This window comes from Chelonus insularis, unplaced genomic scaffold (genome assembly GCF_013357705.1).
Source record: "Chelonus insularis isolate UGA/USDA-ARS -01 unplaced genomic scaffold, ASM1335770v1 contig_88_pilon, whole genome shotgun sequence".
Taxonomy (NCBI): domain Eukaryota; kingdom Metazoa; phylum Arthropoda; class Insecta; order Hymenoptera; family Braconidae; genus Chelonus; species Chelonus insularis.
Genome location: NW_023276776.1, coordinates 2,790,838 through 2,812,970, shown reverse-complemented (window position 1 = coordinate 2,812,970; position 22,133 = coordinate 2,790,838). Strand labels below are relative to the sequence as shown.

The following is a 22,133-nucleotide window of genomic DNA, read 5'->3' as shown; positions in this document are numbered from 1 at the left end:
CCGGAAGCATGCTTCGTTTGAGATGAACCTCGAGAGAGAGTACATTAGAGTAAAAGAGAGTTAAGAGAGTGGTGTAGAATGTGTAGAGAACGACGAGAGGGTTCGAAAGCCGTCGGTAGCACAAAGCCATGCCACAGGCCATTTTCCTAGCTCATCTCTTGCTTCTCATCCTAACATTTCGTTCTCGTCTTTGCTCTGGCTACTGTTCAATGTTATTACTACAGTTTTATTTCTCTAAAGTCGATTTACTCTACCATAGACTCATTATTATTATTATCATCATCATCATTTTTATCCTGTATCGTCTTAATGAAAATCTTTTTGTTGAAAAAAAAAACCATCATAATTAAATTTTACTGATTATGAAAATTTTCAAACAATTCTCAACAGAATTATGAATTGATTTTTATCAAATAAAATAGTAATTAAGCTTTGCAACATGCTATGTAAGATAATATAGCTTGTACAAGTATTAGAATAACTGACAGATTTATGAAGGCTGAAGGCTTTTGTGAAGAGGAAATTTAATTAATAAAAGAAAGAAATAAATTTATGATAAACTTCAAGACAGGTGGAAGATGAATCGGAGCACTTGTCATTCGTCGATACGGAAACTGTCAAAGCATGGTTGAGTGTAATACAGTGTATCTATCAAGAGGTTTCTTGGGTGTAGCAGATGGTTTCCAAGTTACAGAGACTCTCGCTTGTCCCCTTCGAGAGTTCCTCTAGACTATACATAAGCCCTCATATATAATAGAATGTAGTCTTACACTGATGGATGAATGAAGCAGTGAGCTTGATTCAATCTCTTTCAAATGGACATTTTGTAATTGCTTTCATATAACTTATATTCATTTTCTGTAGATTATCCTCACAAATAATTATCATCCCCCTAAATCTACTAGCTTATTATCAACCTAATGATACTGATATTAGTGATTATCAGTATGCAATGGAGATAAAACATTTCTGTACATACTAGAAATATTTTTAGAGTAGAAAAATCGCTACTGAATTCAAAATAATAAAATAATCTTTATACCGGAAAAATTGAATTTTTGTAAATAAAAGAGAAAAATATTTTGCTGAACTCCATCGTCCTACTCGCATAGTGCATGAAAAATCCGTAGATACGCGTGAGCGTTCTCTAGCTGCATTCAAAATCTGAATAAAGCCTTGAAGGCCCGGTCGGCCGTGTAATCGGGATAAGCGAAGCGAACGCAAAGTATAGAATATATATATATATATTGCAAAAGTAAAAAGAGAAAAGAGGAAACGTATCGTTGGATTATGAATATTCCAACCTTTTAATAGTAAAAAATGTTCCCTGACTGTGTATCACAGCGTGTATAGATCTAAACGAGAAAGACACAGAGGACGAGCACATAAATAATTTAACGATTGTGTGAGATGCGTGGGTGCATAAAAAGTAGAAACACTTTGAGAAGATCCACCTCACGCCCTCATAAATTTTGTTATTCGTATAAACATCGTGATAAAAAAAAATTGTAAATATTGTATTGCACATATTAATAGAACCCTTTTTACTTTTTGTCATAATGACAGCATTTTTATTAAGTGCCTAGTAATGATGTATACACCGATAAATAAATTCAAATAATGTTGAAAAATTTATTAATCGATTATTAATTATAGTTAGAATTTTTAAACATATAATTACAAGAGAATTTAATAATACGATAATAATTGCCTGAGTAGAAATTTAAATTCAGCCTTAATTTAAAGTCCTAAACATGGCCTACTTTATTTTTGAAAAAAAAAAGATGATTTAATAATGATTTATGTGATGATTAGCTCTATGGTAGTAATATTAAGGTATATCATAGGAAATCAAGCTGATCAGATGTTTGTCTTCAACTATAAAATAATGAACATCCAATTGTATCAACGTACGTTTAGAATAACTGGGTTATTTTCACGTTAGCAAAGATGGTAATTTATTAAAGGATCTGAAAATAAAATAAATCTTTATTAAACAAATTTATTTCAGACTTGGCAATGAAGAAAAAACCCGTAGGCGAAAATAGCGATAATAAATTCTGATTTTAGACAGTCAACACACGACTAAAAATTAGGAATAAATATTAACATTAATTATTCATGATTTCATACAATTATTGACGTAGCGTCGTCCCTTTTAAAGTTGACTTAATGCATCGTAATTGGGTTTATTAATTATTAAAAAATTATTCGAGGGTCGAAATGCGTCGTAAAAGAGTCGAGATGAAAACATTTTCTTGATTCATGTCCTCAGTAATTCATTTCGTTTACGTTACGACTTTAATAGTTGAATATAGTATTAAATAATAAATTAGTAGCAATTAGCGAGTGACATTTGCAGGAAAAAAATGCGAGTTTTTTCTTATGGGTTTGTTCAAGTAAAAGAGACCCATTTCCTCAAGTGACGTCACTATTCGATATACATCGTTGGTTCAGAGTAAAGGGAGCATAGTAAAGAGGGAAAGAGGGTAATAGTTGCTCCCTCGTCGGAAGTCAAGACTCCTGCTGTTACAATGTAACGGACAATCGATACGTCGATCCCAGCCAATTTTGAAGAAACTTCAAGACTTATTCTAAGTATTTTTAAACTCCCTCGATTAATTTTATCTCCATTTGCATATTCACCAGACGTCCAACTGATTTTCCACATCAATTAACTTGTTGGCTGATGCTTAATAATCCTCTCTTTCTTCATAACAGATGGATATCAAATTTGATGAAACAAGCCAACTAACATCCATCCATGTTTCTCAAAGATCATTTATGAATTGTAAAACAAATTGAATAAAAATTTGATGGGATATTTTTTTAACAATTAATTTTGCACTCTTATCGAAAATACACATCAGTTGATTAGTTTGTACACAAAGGTCAATGAAAAACATTGGAATAACAAAAAGATAAAACGTATTGTGATTAATTAAAAGGATAAACCGTGTAATATTTGGAGAAATTTAATTACAACTACGTGACAAAGACGAAAAAAAAACAATTATTATATGTTTATCAAAACAAAGAGCAATAAGGAAAAGAGAGAAGTTTGACGAAAAAAATACAAAATGTTTAAAAAAGTTGTTTCAATTAAAATCAAATGCAAACGATTTTGAAAGGAAACAAACGATTTTTTATTTATCAAACGAAGTTTAATGGTTTTTAAATTAAAACGGAATGAACGTATTCTGTTGTAGGGGAAAATACATTGAAGAGTACATTGTGTAAGACAAAAAATAATGCTATGATGATACAAATTCTAGTTACATCGTTCAAGTTTTTAATGTAAAAATACGATTTAAAGTATGTCGAATGATATGAATACTTGATAATAAAAAATAAGAATGACGTACTAAAAATAGATGCTAAATAATTTTTCTTGTTTTATTTGGAAAGAGATACAAAACACTTGTCGATGTGTAAATAAAGTTAATAAAGAGTAAATAAACATCATCTAGTTTTAAAAAAAGAAATAATAAAAATTAATATTCTCGATATATTAATAAATAAAAGATAAGAAAAGTAGTTTGATTATTCTTCAGCAGTTAAAGCATAATTTTTCATACATTTGAGACCTGGAATACCAGTCACGCGATCTTAACATTAACGAGGTCAAAGCAGTAAAAAAATAGTCTGGTTAAATAATAGTATAATTTTTTTCTGGTAACTTATTACGACAAAATGCAGTTTCCTTTATGTACGATATACAATGATCAGACCCGGGTCTGAGGAAGATAAAAAAATTGCCCGGGTTCTCTAAATACACGTGGAAAGGTAATCGTCACTTTTGCCACGGGCGTAACTTTCATTAAAGCGCTTGGCTTTTATTTGACTTACCGACAAAAAGGCGAGGAGGGAGAGAAACATGAAAGCAATCTTTGCGTCAGAACGAAAAGCTTAGGATATATATCGTATCTGTATAGAAAAGGCAGTGAAAAAGAGGAGGGATCGTGTACCAGGATGCTATGAAAGCGTGCAGAATTTTCCTACGTAATGCCTGGGGCTTCTTGAGCAAGAAGGAAAGAGATAGTCCAGCCAAACAATCAGCAATATTTGCACCGACTCATCCTTTGTCACCTCACACTCTACTAGTAACTTTTTTCGTTTCACTCATCGACATTACGTTCAAAGGCTTCGCGAGATATTAACGCTGAAATATCGTTATTGTCACAGACATTTAGATATATAGATGTATTTCAAGTATACATATATAAATGAAAAAATATATAAATGTATATATACTTATACTATAGAATTAATTTTTCTTCGTCTTCTTCTTCTCTATTTATTTTATCTTATTTTTTTCTACAAAATCACTTCCAAGACTGACGTCTGTTTGAAGTTCATGAAAAGTCTTATGAAATTTAAAAAGGAGTAAATGTAAGAGGTCAAACTCAATTGTCTAGACTCTACTTATTAAATATTGCATTATGTATGAAAAGAGTGATGTGCTTTAAAAATTTATGATTAAAAATATTAGTTATTAAGTATTATATAAATTTTATTTTCATTTAATATTTATCATCATTTAGAAGCAAATAAAAAAAAAACACATTTTCCTTATTTATTCATGATATTATTTTTTATTCTTTTTTTAAATAAAGATAAATACTTTCAACGTAAATGTTACATAAACTTTTTTTTAGTTCTCAGCTGAATGACTAGTTATTTTCCCACGTGACATTTTATTGAAAGTATCATCTACCTCACTTATTATATCAATTAATAATTCTTATTGACAATTCAATCTATTTTTAGAAAAATTATGAATAATAATGATTATACTGACAATAATCAGACGAATGGAAATAAAAATGATTTTTAAATAAAAAAGTTTATAAATAAATTAAATCAATTTATAAATTGATTATAAATGTTTGATTTCTCAAATGGTTTTCGATATTCATTTAATTATAAAAAATTATTTTAAATAACCGTAAAAGACAAAAATAGTAACAATTTATTGAAGAATAGAAACAAATAAATCAAAAAGGATAAAAAAAAATTTAGTGATAAATGTAGGTCAAATGGAGACGTAAAACTCAAGTGAAATATTGAAATGTATGATTGAAATATTTATCAGTCACTTCCAAAACGTTAGAGCAACCTTATTTGCTTTTGAGTGTCCCCTAGTTACGCAAACGCGCGTATAATTCGTCTATTTGCTCGTTGAAATCTACAACCGCGTCTTATATGGTTCTGGTATTCATCACAGAATGTGCTTTCGCACACATTTGAGCTTGAATAATAGCATTCATGAATGTATATACAAGTAGACATTGTGCCAAGACGAGAAACAAGGACGTCAGTCCGATTGTAGAAACGATGAAATACATTTACCTGTGTGTTCCACTATTCTCTCGTGTTTACAGGTAGGTGTATCGAGGTCACGCAAAGCTTTTGAGCGCAGGTCTGATGATATGGAGGAGTACAACCCCCTGAAGCCTTCACTTTAACCCTCGTACGCCCCTCTCATTTCTGTTGCCCTTCCAACCATCAAACGAAAGCTCCTAGCCTGGCTAACCTAAGAGCAAACCACCTAGACACTTGGCAGGTTCGAACCTACGACTTTAAGAACGTCCGTTACATTCGCTTAACTCTTGTATACACGTTCGTACAGGCTACTTTTCACCCTCATCCCCCCACAACGCACGTTCGCGGTTCCTTCGGACTCTTACAGTTGTTCAACCTGCCGGATTAAAGCTTGTGATCGATAATCAGCTGTTAGAACAAAAGACAAACTTGGCGACAGTTGTGGATTTTAAAGTTTTACTTGTTGACTCTATCTTGTGATATTTGTTTTACTGTACTTTACTTTTTATTTCCTTCTTTACTTATTATTATTTTCTTTTTTTTGTCTTTATTTTATTTCGTTCGCTCTTCCGTTTTTCGTAAAGTTTCCTGTGAGTGGTTCTGAAAATGTGAATCTCAAAGGTATTGAAGTAAATTAAATAAAATAGTACGCGTAGAAACATCTTTTTATATATTAGAGTGAGGAAAGAGATATTATTTTTTTTAAAAATAAGAATGTTTGTGAATAAAGACATTTGTTGATTGAAAGTTGGTAGTTTTTGTTAAATAAACCTATTTATTAATTTATAGAATTTCAAAATTAAAAAGTACCACGAATTGAGTACTCTAATTAAAGAGTTGATTAAAACACTGGCTAAGTAACTAATATAATTATTATTAATTAGTTAATAGATTGATAATTTCTAAAAATTACAAAATTATAGGTTAAAGTCATTACAAAAAAAAATAATAATTTCTCTCCTCACAATGAAACAAGACGATTTCAAAATAATGTCTTATCTAATTATCTGCGAGGATGAATTTTAATTACACTTATATTAAAATTTACATGAAATGTAATGTAACAGGCAATTATTTCAATGGATTTCATTTCTATCTTGCAAATCAATTATAAAATTCAACGAACTAGATTAATAAGTATTCCCAACTCGAGTTAATTTTTGAAAAATGAATAAACGAGGAAAAAATGGGTCAGAGAAAATTGACGATAGAGAGAACTTCAAGTATTGGCGAAATAATTAAAAGTGTATCTATGTTTTTAAAATCATATTTTCGAGTAGAGCACTTCAGTAGAATGTCAGTAGCAGAGAAAAAGTAAATAAAAATAAAAAAATATACATATACATTTATGTATTGATGGACAATTAATTACTAGAGATAACAACAAATGTATAAAGCATTTCCATGACAAAACTATCAAGTATACTTTACAATGGACAATGTAGAATCTACAAAGCTGTATATATCACTCGAAAGTTTCGATAGTCCAACGACTAATTGTGACACAACGTCAGTAGTGGACGTTATTGCTCATTGTTGTGACCCCAGTAATTGTTTAAATGTTTACACTGTCGAATTCTGCGATAAACGACCACTACCAACCAGTTTGTTGTTTTACTAACGATCCTCCGAACTTGCAAAATATGCATTACTCATGAATAAACAAACTACAATCAAATTAATTTCTAATCAATTTTCAACGATATAGAATCCACTAAGAATAACTGTTTTCGTTTATCTTCGTTTACAGTTGAGCTTTATTGTTCTTTGATGTCATTGTTGACAGACAATCAACATTAGATACCATATAATTGGCACATTAAAAATTCATCTCATATTCCATCAACTTCTTTTTAATAATCAGCATGTGCTGATAACAATGTATAACTTTATCATTTTTAAATGAATCATTTGACATTTTAAGAGTACTTTGAATCATTACAATTACATTATAACTTGTTTTAAACTATTCCAGAATCAATATCTTTACTTATTGAACACAATTTCTTTACCAACTTCAATTATTTACTTTGTAAAATCGTTTAAAGCGACCAGACCAATCTAGCTTCAGCTTTATTTTATTGCACAACCATCCAATAGGTTTCTGAAAGGTCCCAGAGCTAAAATATTCATAGAAGTTATATCGATCGATTCAAAGTTCTAATCTAAAGTTTTAGTCAACATCCATATGACAAATATTTAATTATAGTCCATATATGACTAGTACATAGAGTAGGGAAGATAAAAAAGCTTTCGATCATCGTTATAAATGATCTTTTTACATCGGGCCATAACATGATCACGCACAATGTGACAAACACGTGAGTTGAAATGAGATTCAATATTAGTGATTATTTGAAAAATTCATGTATTGAACATTATTCCCTCAATGAATGAAACATGTAGACACTTAATGTGCGTGTCTCAGGGCCATCAACATTTCCGATGTTGAATAAATACATGGACGCTTAATATGGGAATTTTTTATTGTCATTAACATCCATAAATTGGATGAAACATGAAAGCAAAGATAGTAATTATAATCGAGTATTTTTATTCTCTGCTATATAAACAGAAATATATATATATATATATATATAATTACTCTAATATAATAACTTGAATAAAAAAAACATTTCCTCGAGCTTTATTTTTTTAAGATCAATTATCAAAAGATTATTATTAGATAAAAAAATTTTTATTAATCTTTAATAACTTAATATATTATTCGAATTTATTTAAAAAATATACCAGAGTTATTTGAAAAAAAATATTATTATTTAAAGATGAAAATTATTGAATATTTTTTTAACTTAAAAATCATATTAAATATTGAGATAGTTTAATTGCAAATAAGCAATCAATTGTAATAAATATCGTTTCAGCAATAAAAATGGACTTTCAACAGTTTAAGTGGGATTTGGAAATAATGGAAAAAGAAGCAGAGACAAGAGTTAGATGAGAAGGGCGTTACTTTCTTCTATTCTTCAAAATGTGAAGATCGCTAGCAAGTAGAAGTCACGAGCGACGGACGCGCAGAAAGTCTCGCTCCGTCGAAATGTCTTTCTTCAGTTGGGGAAAGAGTGGAAGAGAAAGCGCAGAACATTCGGGACGCAATTTACAGGATGGCCTTTTTCAAATAGCATCCCAGGCTTGTCACATACTTGTGCAGGTATAAAAGTCTTGCTTTAATTAAAAGAAGAGCTTTGTATCATTAGTGATTGCTTTATACAACCAAACAGCACTTTTAATTCTCCTCCAAAAAAAAATGTTAATTATAGCCACTTTTTTTTTTTTTGTTTACCATCACATCCACAAAAAAATAAAACATAAATTTAAAAATAAAATGGCTTATTATTTTTTAAATAGTGTAATAAAGTTGGAAGCTCATAAAAATTTTATAGTCGTCACAATGACTTCGTTTCGATTACTATGATTTCATTTTTATAAGAACCATAAATTAAAAGTTAATGAAGTATATTTCATTTTAATTGATAAAAATTAAGATAATCTTCGAGAGAAAGAGGGCGATTTGAAACAAGATAGAATAATAAAAAATAAATAAAACAATGTTAAATGATTATTGAAATTGATAAAAAAAAAATTGTAGGTCAACAATACTCACAACGTCTCGTATGGAGGCAGTAACACTGTAACAAATGTCGCATATTCGAAATATCCGTCCTCTGACAACACAGCAGTTCCATCATCCTCTGGTGCTTCCAGTTCCAAATCATTTACCAACCACTCGACAAACGCTCGTGCAAAGGATCAAGATGTTGTAGTTCTGCTACCTCATCGTAAAAGCAGGACACCTCGGTTCAAGCACAAACTTTCGGTGAGTGACTTTATTTCTGCAAAAACACATAAGATGATAAAAAAAAAACCGCACTTTGAAACAGCTGCGGTGTGCAACGAATGAAATTATTCTATAGTCCCTGCAGTACGATTTAGGTCAGAATTTGAATAGTCTTAAGAGCCAATTCGAATAGCATCGGTAAGGTCAGGGTTGGAAGCGTCTATTAAATCACGTGCTATTGGAATCGACGTCGTATCGTGAGAATTTTATCGCGACAGAACACGAGATGTGCCTGAGCTAGTGAGCTATAAAGTACGGAAACGAAAAAATAAAAAACGAGCAAAAGAAAATAAGAATACGATTGAGAGAGATGGAGAAAATTCCGTGCTTACATTGAGTAGGAAAATAATTTTTAGAAGGAATGAACATTCTTTAACGGGAAATTATTTTATTGAAACCTCCAAATGGAATATTTATTTCCTCGATAAAATTAGTCTTTCTTGACGCTGATCATTTTTTATCTGTTTACTTTTACATCTCTTATTTTTTGTTTTTTTTTTCATTATTTTGACATGAAAAATATTACCTACAAATAATTAATAAGATTATTTGTTTATTTATTAATTTTAAAACAATTTTATTGCATCTCCAAACGACTACTCAGAGCAATTATTCATAGAAAAGAGTATTTCCTGAAATTCTGACAGGAAGACAACTTGCTCTTTCCAACCATTATATTATTTTTATTATTTAAGAAATAATTTTCATTCTTATAAGTCATCTAACAAAAAAGTAGTACGAAACTTTGAAAAAGCTCGAGTCAGAATTTTTCTGTTATTTTACTGCTAAATCTTCTGAAAAAATTTAATTTGCCACTGTATCAATTGACATTGAATCTCCTGAAATAATTTAATTGGCTGCTGACCTTGCTGACGAACTTTATTTTTGCAACTGAATTCACTTGCAAAATTTTAATTTTTAATAATATTTAATTCAAATGTATAATTCTTTATTATTTCACATGGTTATAAATAGAGTTTTTATTAAAATTATTGTTTACAAGATTATTACGTATGTTCACTATCAAACTGATCAATCAATTAATCGATTTTTTATCATCCTAGACATCTTATAACCATATTTTATTGTTATCAAGAATATTAAATCGTTCCTTTCAGATTTAACATCATAGTATAGGTCTTTTACATTTAACTTGCATGAAACAGTATTCGAGCATTAATAACGATTTTCATCAAGAATTTTCTACAAGATGTCAGAAATATTTACATCGATTTTTACGTCCATCACACTTATTCTTAATTCTTTATTATTTCGAAAAAAATTATCAAAATTGACTGTCAAAACATTTATTGTTTCTACGATTTCATTTCTTGTCTGTTAGAAATAAATACCTTTCACAATGAGATGAATTATTTTGATTAAAAATGGTGTGGATATTATGAAAATATGTCAGGAATATCAATTCGATCTGGTGAATTTGACACTAAAAATTCAAAATTTTTAGGTAAGTTAAACGTTAAATGTTTCGTGTCGATTTATTTAATACAATCGTCTAGTTACTATCCATGAAAATTGTGGTGATGAATTATTTTTGAGAGTATTCAGTTGTTCTTAATGCCATGCTAATGCTTTTCCTATAGGAGAAAATAATTAGTTCTTGCTGATGCTCCTGATGTTCAGAGGATTCAGCAGCAAAATTAGAGAAAAATTTTGACTCGAGAGAAAATAGTGGTGGAGTTGAAAAATTTATATAATATAATAAAATGTTGTGACAAATGACAGTGAATGTTAAGTTGATGGATTATTATTTTTTAATTAAAAAAAATAACATTTGAATTTCATGCTTTCAAATGAAAATACTCCTTTGCATACATCAACAGTGCACTTTATCCTGTTTCCGTATATTTTAAGACATCACATAAAGCAAGATTGTCTGTTCATATGATATGAGAGAGAAAGAAAATGGTAATGTTTTTTGAGGTAACCTAAATTAGATCAGACTTTGCTTGAGGATATTACCAAGCAGCATTGTCCAAAATTGCTTAGCGTTTCGTGATGAGAGTAATAGACTAAAGCAACCATTGGAAGGGACTCTGCCAAGATTTTCAACTTCTTCGCGTCCCATTTAGTGTCTCAGACCATGTATTTTTATTTTATTCTAACATTTGAAATTCACTTTTCTTCAGCTTTTGTATGACAGAACACAAAGCATTCTTCATCTCATGGCGAATCAATTTTTTCGAGTCCCCAATAGAATTGAGATTTATTTCTGATACAAGTTTCAATAAAGATGTAATGTATATCACATCAAAAAATTTATATGAAAAATACTCGTGATGTATCCAAACACAAAATGAAAGGAGTGTCTCCTTGTTGCGTGATTCAGGGATATTCAATGTTACTTTGGATTCGTGCGAAAATATACATCCATTAGAGAAGAAGGAAAAAAATTGCACATCTATAGATAAATATCAGTTAATTTCCGTCTCTTTTTCATATGCAAATTTAATTTTTTTTTATTCGTAAAAAATTAATCATCTGTAGAAAAAAAGGAGCTTTACCGAGTTAATTATTCTGAAATACAATTTTAAGATAATAAAGTTAACCTTCTATCAATGAAAGTGTACATACATATTAATTAACAGATGAATTATTTTTAGTGGTATTTCAAAAATAATTATTTCGTGAAGGTACACAGAGCAGAGAGAGCGAGTTATAGAGAATACAAAGAGTAAACAATTATTCAGTCGTAAATTTAGTTGTTAATTGCTGCGTTAACGGAACATCCTTTTGGATAAAAGGATTAAAAAAAAATAATAATATTATCAATTCTAGTGAATTGTTTGATTGAAATAAATGGAATGAAAATACATTTGAGGGATTGAGTGGTCATTTAGCGTGGACCCATCAGTGCCAGATAATTTAACGGTTGAATAATCATTTATTAAAGCTCTTGAGCCAGCTAAACAGAATATCGAATGAATGTATACGAGTAATTATTCCCATTACATCGTGTCATAGTCAAAACAAAAGGTTCTCTTGCGCTGTCACTTCACTTCCGTTCACTCTTCTCTACCCACTGTCCATTCGGCTGAATGTTATTATATTGTCTTTACGTTCAAACGCATCAGCCAATGGCGTCCGAGCGTGTGAACACCAGCAAGACCTGTTTTCGCGTAATATACACTGAATGAGAAATTAATCGGGCGTGTTGATCGCCCATTAACAGACATGAACAAAGGAAAATTCCATTGTTAACTTGCTTATCGCATCATTTCACGTGTAAACATTAATAAATGAGTAGTCTAAGGAAAAAGTCATAATTTACTAACTCCTAGACATGACAGGAAATTATTACAATTTCACTAAGACATTTGCTGTCCTTCTCCTCAGACAACCCTCAGGGACAACCCCTTTAATCTCGTCTCTCGCGTGCCCGAGAGACATAACCGAAAAAAAACCAAGAGATGTTATTCACACGCCAGGAGATTACCAGAAGGATACTAAGAATCTCCAAGAGTCTCTTTCGTCGAGGGAGTTTGAGATTAAATTTCGGAAATTACACAACTTCTTCGACTCTCTTCCTTCCCCTTACCATTTCTCAACTCCTTCTGCACTCAGTGGAAAATATTTTCATCTAAAAACATCACTACTCAATCGATCATATCCAGAGCTATTGCCAACATTCGTTCATTAATACATCATCCAATTTAAAATAATTCCAAAAAAAATAACTGTAACTTCAATTAAAAAATAATTTACGAAAAATTTCAAGTTAATCCAAAGTTATAATCTTCAAAGATAAAATAAATTTAATTGAGTATAATGAAATCAATGATGGCTGTTATTAATAAAAGCAATTTACCACAAAAATGAATTTTTTTTACTCCAACATCTTTTTTTTATTCGAGCCAAAATTTCTAAGTATACCACAACACGAAGCAGCCCCTAAGTACTTATTACAAGTGATTATGGCCACGTTCATTTTAATTTTCCTGCTACTTCAGAGTATGCAATCGTGTTCCCCTTTTTTCACCCTCATCAGCGAGATTTCAAGTATCACCCCAAACCCACCAATTGACAAAGAGAGAAGATTCTTATTTTAAATTTTACATAGTGGATTCGGCTTTCAATTTAGCAAAGACTTTCTTATGTTACTACCCTCGTCGTCCAAGCCTATCGAGTACCACAAAGTCCTGGAAATTTTTATGAAGACTATCTGACACGAAAATGAGGGTAACAAATGGCTGAAGCTAGAACAAACTCCAAATGGAAAGTTGAAAAGTTTCTTTCTCCATCCCCTACAAGTCCTACTGGCTCATCAACTTTCGACCTCGATGGCATATTGATCGTTAGATTAATATATTCTCCAGGAAGCATTAGCGTACACGAACTTCTGGGACGAATATCGCCCTCGACGTTGGCACAACCTTCGACGGTGTACCACGATCAATAATACCACTGAGAGACTAGGTAATATCATCCATTTTTATATCAATTTATTTAAAACAGTCAATTTAGACTTTCATCTAACTGTCAAAAACACGAATGTACGACAATTTTGTTAATTTTATGTCGATACTTTCAAGTTATTTTTTCATTAATCCGTCTGAAATTGTTTATTCGATTAAAATATATAAATCAAATATTATACTTTAAAAGAAACATTAAACTGCATACATCAAAGTCTAATAATACTTTACAATATGATCAACATTCAAGGTTGATTATTTTTTCAACCAGACAGAGTAGAAATGAAAATCGATTTGATCGTGAACAAAATTTTGGAGGGAAATAATTGAAATAGAGGAATATTTCAAAGTCATTAAGAATAAACTATTGTTTCTAGACTACTGTATTTATATTGAATAAGTGTACGAGTTCGTTGCTTTGTAGGTATCATACATTTTTCATTTTTATTTAGATGCTAAATCCAGCTATATTTACAATTATGTAATAAGCTAGATAAAAAGAGAAAAAATTATGATAAAAAGTATAAGTCATTAAATGTATGATGTATTAAGCTATAAACTATTCGAGTAAGTAATAAAAATTATCCATCCTCCATTAGTCTATTAATGAATTAATAGAAATAAATTCAGCTGTCAAAAGCACATTTAGAAAATGAGAAAATAATTGAAAAACAGAGAGAAAGTATGGAAAAAATATTTGGAAGATATTTAATAACATTCTTTCATCTGGTGAACTTGATCCAGTCAAGCATAAGAAGCTTAAACACGTGGGGATTGAATAAAAATCAAACTTTTCGTTTATTTCTGATACCAATGGATAAACCAGTGAATTTGTCCTAATGGAAGTAACTGTAACTCCTGAAAATCTTGGACTGACCCTAGGAATTACCTACCAAATACCTTTCTTCTACTAAACCTACTTTCTCCGACCCTTTTGGCAGTCTGTTCCCTTTTATCGAGCGTGTTCGCGAACACAGCAACAGAGCAATGAGTAGGAAAATCACGGTCGCTGTTCCAACCAATGGAAAACCACCAAATTCTCATGGGAGTTGTTAAATTAATTGCTTACACGTGTTTACTCAACCAACCTCTCCCTTCTCATTTCTCATTTAGCAAGGAATCTGTAAACAATTGGACTCTGAGGTCTCATTAAACCACATTTCACTTACGCCGTATTTTTTTTATCATTTTTTATCGCTCCCTTTCTCAATAGACGCCACAAGAAAACCCTCTTAAATTCACTCTCACGGTCTAGTCAGCTGCTATGAGTCTTTCAATACTGGATTATTCTGTTTAGATTCGAATTGTAATATATCTGAATTAGACAAACAACTTGTCTAATAATAAGTTCCATTTAAACCTCTATTTAAATAATTATACCTATGAGCTGTATTTTTATTTGCACTTAACAAACTAAACTATAATCATGTTGAATTAACAATACATTTATCAAGTGAATTTTAAAATTAAACAGCAAAGTAGAATAAAAAAAAGAGATAAATTTATTTTTTAATTTATATTGATAACTAAAATTGAAGGCATCCGGAAGATTATCCTCCTAATCCTTTTTAGAGAACACCCAGGAAAGTTTTTACTATGATTAGTTCACTTGATAAAAAAACTTTAAAGTCGTTTGGATAATGTCTGAGCTTAAAATTCCCAACTTGAAATTTTTTTCTTATTAAAAATCATTTTTCTCGCTAGATAAAGCTCCAAAAGTACATGAAAATTGAATTAAAAACCAGATTTTATACCGAAAAGAAATTAATCTGTTAAATTAACTAAACTTGTATGATAAAAATGTTATTAGTGCTTTTTTCTTTTTTCTATGGCCTCAAACACTTTTATTACCGCATGATATTGGTCACTATGACAACGTAATCCGCTACATTGTCATTATATACCTGCATAGAGTCTCTTGAATGCATGACAAAGAACAATGAGTCACTTTCATCTGTCTCGTGGGACAATCAAAGCTTCGAAAATTACAGACAACAGAGTATGTTGATCGTTGTTTGCTGTTGATCGTTGTCAAGCGTTCATTAGAACAAATGTTAAACCAATGTTTTCGTAAAGCTTTTACTACCAATGCTTGCTGTAGTCGATTCCCAAAGCAATCTTATGAGAAGAGAATCCATTAGAAAAAGAGCCATTTTCTCTTTCTATCTTTTCTGATGAGGTGCCATATTGAACAAAGTCTCTAACCACGGACATTTGTAACTGACTTCTATTACCTATCGTTTTCTGCACTCTCTCCTATTCTGCCGGCCCATTATCTAAGAGAAAAGGTCAGCTCGCGTACAAGAAACCAGAAGAAAACGTGTTGCAGCAGCTGCAATTGATCGACCATCAGCATCTGGAGCATCTAAAAATGAAAGAAAAAATGTTGCGTTATTTTGTTTTTGTTTTTAAACACTTAATGATCTTGAAAAATACATCCAATAGAAAGGTGATATTTATTTTAACTAAAAATATACTTTGAATTGATCAAGTCTCAATAATCTTCGGATAGCTGATAAAGATAATGATTAATTAATTTAATAAGTCTTTTAATAGATTTAGCTTATGAAAATTTTATACTAATAATTTATGAAAACAAAATAAATAATTCAATTGATCACGTGATGAAACTCGACTTATATTTCTTGCATGGTACTTAAGTATGGAAATGTTTATTTAAGTGCAAATTAGCTCATTTTTTGAATATAAAATTCTTTGAGATTATTGATTTTGAAAGTGTTAATAAAGAAGTATTTTTATTTACAGCTATTACTTTATTTGAAATCAGATCGTTAAATTGTTTATTATGAATAAATATGTTTTGATGTCAGCAAAAATATTAAATAAAAATGAATTGAATTTTTTTTTCAACTGAACATTGAAATTAAAGTATAATTTTTGCTTAATTATTTTTTCTTATTTAATTAAACACAATGCATCTACTTTTAAATATGTTTTTTTAATAACTATTACTGGTGAATAAAATGTATAATCATGATTAGGAGTAAACAGATTTCGCAGGATAATTTTCCTCCCGTGTTCAAAAGTCGTACCAGGGAGTGACATGCGAAGATATCGTGTGCTCATGCTAGTGTTATTATCACGATTCAGAGTATGCACGCCTTTCTCAACAGTACTGAGGACTCAGTGTGTGTTTCGAGTTAGTCTGATACAGTCGTGTTAATTTTTCTTCTGAAATTCAACCTCGTTACCATTGAATAATTTCAATTTAATAGCATGAATTATTTAATAAAAACTAAATAAATAATTTAAATAAAAAAACCAAAGGTAAAAAACAACGTCAAACTAAAAAAAAAAAAAAATTGAATAAATTGATAAAAGTCACGATGACAAAAAAGCCCGATCGATTATTGAGACGAGTGGTTTCAGGGTCAATTAAAACGAATAATCGAAGAATATTGAGCGAATGAGAATGCGTGACGTGAACCGTGAATAGTACAAGTTAATGAGCTTAATCACGAGGTTTTAACAGTCGACCTAGTTTCCACAGAAGAGTGTAGCTTCTGTAGCGAGTTTACAATATTTGTAGTTCTCGTGTTGGCTCATTTACCATGCAATGAAGCTGGGGAGTGATTAATCAGACTTCTCCCTATTCAGGCATCAGCGAGACGATGAAGCGCTCATATAGATGTTGCAAAAAAAGTTTTTTTCATAACCTCTGCGGCAACCGCTGCGGAGTTTCGCGTAGTACTCACGGAAGTCTCCCTCCCCAGGTCAACGTTGGAGGGTCAAGTCAAGCGTTCAGTCGCAAAGCACCTCAGGAAAGCAGTACCACGCGAAACCTCGTGTTCTCTTGAGAATAAGTTCTCTTCTCTAACTCTAATAAACCGCTTGTCATCATTCTGACGGCACGGAAACGTCATCTAGACACTTCCTTCTTGCTCCCTGACGCCAAGACAAACTTTTAGACGTAGTCCGCGCTAAATTCTTCGTCTTGGCGTTGAAAATGTCGCGTACGTGTGTCACCCGGGACGTCGAGGATCAGCACTAGTGTGAATTTGATGCTTTCACGCGCTTGAGCGTCGATAAGCGTCTCCTCACAGACATTTCCAAGGCTTGCCCATGGTCAATATTGACTCAACCGATGGATCCCCCAACCGGGATGCCGCTCCCGAGCAGTGAACTTTGAGTTGATGGAGAACACCAGACATTCCTAGGAGAAGGGAAAAGAGCCAATGTACTAATTTCACCGGACGCCACTTTGATCGATGAAACGTTAATCATCATGAGAGCTTGTAACTGCTACGTTTGAGTCTACTCCCTTTTCTCCTACACCTGCCCAAAGGACGACGTGAAAGCTTGGGTAATAAGATTAGAAATAGAATTAGGAGATATCGAAGCTATTCCACCACCATTACTATAGCCTATAGATACATGACAAAGGCTAAAACTACATTTCACTGCTTGTCGTTTCAACTCTGACGATTTTGTCTTTTTTTTTATTTACTCATTATTACTGTTAATAATAAATTTTTAAAATAAATTAAAATGATTTGATCAAGTTATTCAGTTAAGACTCCTTTTCTTCAATTATAAAGACGTTTACAAATATTTATTTTTTTATTTAATTTATGTAAATTATTTGTTGGAATATTTTTTAATCAAAAGTTACTTTTAAAAATGATAAAAAAATTATTTTTATCCGCAGTTTTGAAATTTATGTTGAAATATCATTTCATTTCTGAATAGAACAGACATCTGTTGACTATCAGCTGAGCTTCTAGGAGAAATATTTTACATTCTCCGGTCGGTAGCTACATTTCTGCTGACATATGTAAAAGTAGTTTTTCATAAAAAAATCTCAGTTCTATGAAGTAAATAAAACTTTTAAAATTAAAGAACTTTAGAGTCTTTTATTTATCAATATTTTATGAATAACTATATTAAATAGTTTCATGTAGTTTAAAAATAATTTAAGTGATCTTTTATTATTCACAAGAGTGCATTTAAGTGAATAACATTATGGGTTATCGTATACAATGAATTGTATAATAAATGATATGCATAAGAAAGTAACTACAAATTGCCTTTATCTTTGTAATGCGAAACTGATATTCGTAATAATTATTTAAGTGCATATAATCTAACATAAAGTTGTTGAATGTAACGGGAGAACTGTGTGTTTATTTTATCGATACAATGCATTCTTGGCAGCGATACATATTCGATTGGAGCACCTGTAGCATTGATGTTATCGAACTTTACTTGGAAACAGAGAGAAAAAGATAAGGGAATAGATTTGAAATTACAGTTGAATAATTCGCTGTTGATACCGCTCTCTTGATACTCGTAAACAATAAACAAACAAAGAACTGAACTAATTTATATATTATGAGGAGAAACTATGGAATATTAATCATTAAATTTTATTATAAAAAATAAAAATGGTAGCTTTTCCGTTCTCTGAGTATAATTATAAATCTAAACAATCTAACAAAAAAATTAAGGTACAAATGAATATCTTTATGTTTCTAAAAATATAAGAAAAGTTCTACATTATAATCAAAATTTAATAATGAAATTTAATATAAATAAATTAATAAAATCATTGATAATATAAATGTTTTAGACGGTTTCTGAAAATGCAAGATTGGACATTAACTCACATCCAGTCGATGACGACTTGGAGTTGTGGGACCAATCTGGTTTCATGCTGAGGGGCGATATTGACGACCACCTTGGGCACTCAAAGTAAGCTAAGTTCTCTAAAATTAATCATCATTTTAAATCAACTTTGAAACAGCAATTAATTATTCATTTACCAGATAAATATTCTTTCATTAATCAACAAAAAGTATTAAAATATTTAATACAAGAATTGCTGATAACTTTCATGAATTTTACAGAGAAAACAGAGTAATAAATTAATTGATGGTTAACTAATGAATAAATTGATTGGATGAGACACAAGTAAAACTAAGAAGCTAAAAGATAAATTATTATTTCAGGTGGGGAGCACAAGGCTGGTGCCGACCCAGCTGTATCCCCATTAGCATAATCCTCATCCTAATCGTTCTGGTTGTTCTGCTACCATTACTGGACCACGCGGAACACAAGCACTTGGGTAATTCTAGTCTCTTTGGAAATGAATCTGAATTCATGTGCATGGACAGCTGCAAAATTTCACTGGTCGAATCAATACCAATCGGCTTGAAATATTATAATAATTCAGTTGTCCACAAAAGCACTTATTCTACATGGATAGAACTTATAGAATCTGCTCAAAGTACTATTGAAATAGCTTCATTGTACTGGACGATGACGAGACAAGATGTATATCCGGATGATAGTGCACGAGAAGTAAAGCTTTTGATTATTAACTAATTTAATATCTCTATGATTTAATAATTGACCTCTTTATATGTTTATTCATTCACATAGGGAGAAGATGTATTCGAAGCTCTTTTGGAAGCCGGAAGGGACAGAAATATTGCTATAAAAATAGCACAAAATGCGCCTTCACAACTAAGTCCAAACTTTGATACTGAATATTTAATGAAGAAAGCACATGCGGAGGTAATCCATCAATTATCTACTCATTTAGTTATTTAAATACTGAAGAAAGGCAGGATTTACAGTTGAAAGTAATCTCTAATCAATTGAATTATAAATTATTCTATTCAAGTTTTCACATCTAAAAATAATTTTGATATTCAATAAAAATATTATGAAAATTTTTATTCAAATTAAAAACAAATAAATTCCACAGGTTCGGAGTTTAAATTTTGCTGCTCTTCTTGGTGGTGGTGTACTTCATACCAAGTTATGGCTTATTGACAGAACTCATGTATATGTTGGTTCTGCTAATATGGATTGGAGATCATTAACACAAGTCAAGGAACTTGGACTAGTTGCAATGAACTGTTCCTGTTTAGTTAATGATTTTGCCAAGATATTTGATGTAAGTATCAAATATTGAATTGACAGATTTTTTAATTCGATTCAATTATTATAACTAATAAAAACTTAGAATCGAATAAGCTAAGCATAAAAAACAATTTGCATAAATTGAAATAATGTTTTAGGTTTACTGGCAACTCGGAGAAGAAGGGAGAATTCCTTCTTCATGGCCAGATACTTTGAAAACAAAAATAAATATAAATAATACTTTAAATTTTACATTAGAAAATAATCAATATCAACTCTTTATCGCGAGTTCACCACCGCCATTATCTCCTCAAGGTCGAACAAATGATTTAGATGCAATTCTTTATTGCATAGATAGAGCAGAAAAATTTATTTACATATCCGTTATGGATTTCGTGCCTCTAACGATCTATTCTCCAAAGGTCAAGTTTTGGCCTATGATCGATAATGCCTTAAGGTCTGCAGCCATAGACAGTCGAATAACCGTACGACTACTGATATCTTGGTGGAAACACTCAAGAACATCTGAAGATCATTTCTTACGGTCTTTAATGGATTTAACAAATAGTTATAAAAATGTGAAGATTGAAGTTAAAAGATTTATAGTTCCTACAAATCCAGATTTAGATAAAATACCATACTCAAGAGTTAATCATAATAAGTACATGGTTACTGATATAGCTGCTTACATTGGAACCAGCAATTGGTCTGGGGATTATTTTATTGATACTGCTGGTAAGTCAATAAAAAAATTTAAGACAAAAATAAATAATTCAAGAAATTGAATTAATTTTCTGTCTCATCATATCTGACAACTGGTATATTTGATATTTTTTCTTTTTTAAGGGATAGGTGTTGTCATTGAAGATGTTGGTCATAAAAACAATGGAAGCCTTCGACAACAACTGGAAGAAATTTTTCTTCGTGATTGGAATTCACCCTACGCATTTTTACAAAATGTAACAGATACTGATCATTCAGGGCCACAGTTAAAATCAAAAATTAACTTCATGCCGTTTTTCAATCATCGTGTAAAAGTATGAATTAAAAATTTAAAATAATTAATAGTTATATACAAAAGATATATACTAAAATGAAGAGAAAAAAATATATATTTTGTGTTTTGTATATAATAAATAAATTGTTCTCGTCATATTATTTATAGTTTAAATATAAACCTAAGGATAATTATAATAACCGTGAAAAATCAAAATTTATATTATGTTTTTTTAAACATGGAAGAACAAACCTTTCACTGCTAGATAAAAATTTTTTTACGCTTGAAAACAACGAATTTCAAGTTTCATTTCAACAATAAAAACATTGAAAAGTTGAAAAGCTTTTTTAGCAGAAATCAATTCATCAGCCAGTTGTTAAATGTCTTCTATTTATAATACCAAGTATGTTGTTATTCAAGGAGTCTTTAAATTCATGGCAATAATGCTGTAAGTTGTGTAATGTTAATAAAAAAATCTTGAACAAAATCATCAATAGCTGTTATTTTTAAATAAAAAAACCGTATTCTAAACTTTAGCCATGTCACTTTGTATTATAATCAAAATTCGGCTTCACCTGAAAACTGTAACTTCTAGAAGTCAAACACCTTGGCATAACCCACGCAGTTTCGG

At 30.7% G+C, this 22,133-nt stretch overlaps 1 protein-coding gene across 2 annotated transcripts; it reads left to right on the top strand.

Annotated features, from left to right (window-relative positions):
* Positions 1-5,903: 5,903 nt before the first annotated feature.
* LOC118071767 (5'-3' exonuclease PLD3-like) lies at positions 5,904-21,989 on the top strand. 2 transcript variants are annotated; one of them, XM_035091155.1, is made up of 9 exons: positions 5,904-5,946; positions 8,211-8,497; positions 8,936-9,163; positions 19,208-19,329; positions 19,587-19,938; positions 20,020-20,154; positions 20,348-20,539; positions 20,664-21,240; positions 21,352-21,989. In XM_035091155.1, the coding sequence occupies exons 2-9, from the start codon at positions 8,384-8,386 to the stop codon at positions 21,546-21,548; spliced, it is 1,917 nt and encodes a 638-aa protein (XP_034947046.1). In that variant the 5' UTR covers positions 5,904-5,946; positions 8,211-8,383; the 3' UTR covers positions 21,549-21,989. The 2 variants fall into 2 exon arrangements, with proteins under 2 accessions (XP_034947046.1, XP_034947047.1); XM_035091156.1 differs by lacking the exons at positions 5,904-5,946; positions 8,211-8,497; positions 8,936-9,163 and adding an exon at positions 18,474-19,085.
* The last annotated feature ends 144 nt before the right edge of the window (positions 21,990-22,133 follow it).

Coding starts and splice junctions, on each gene's coding strand:
- LOC118071767 (XM_035091155.1), top strand. CDS start 8,384: ATGTCTTTCTTCAGTTGGGGAAAGAGTGGAAGAGAAAGCGCAGAACAT. Junction 8,498..8,935: donor CTTGTCACATACTTGTGCAG/GTATAAAAGTCT, acceptor AAAAAATTGTAG/GTCAACAATACTCACAACGT. Junction 19,939..20,019: donor CGGATGATAGTGCACGAGAA/GTAAAGCTTTTG, acceptor TCATTCACATAG/GGAGAAGATGTATTCGAAGC.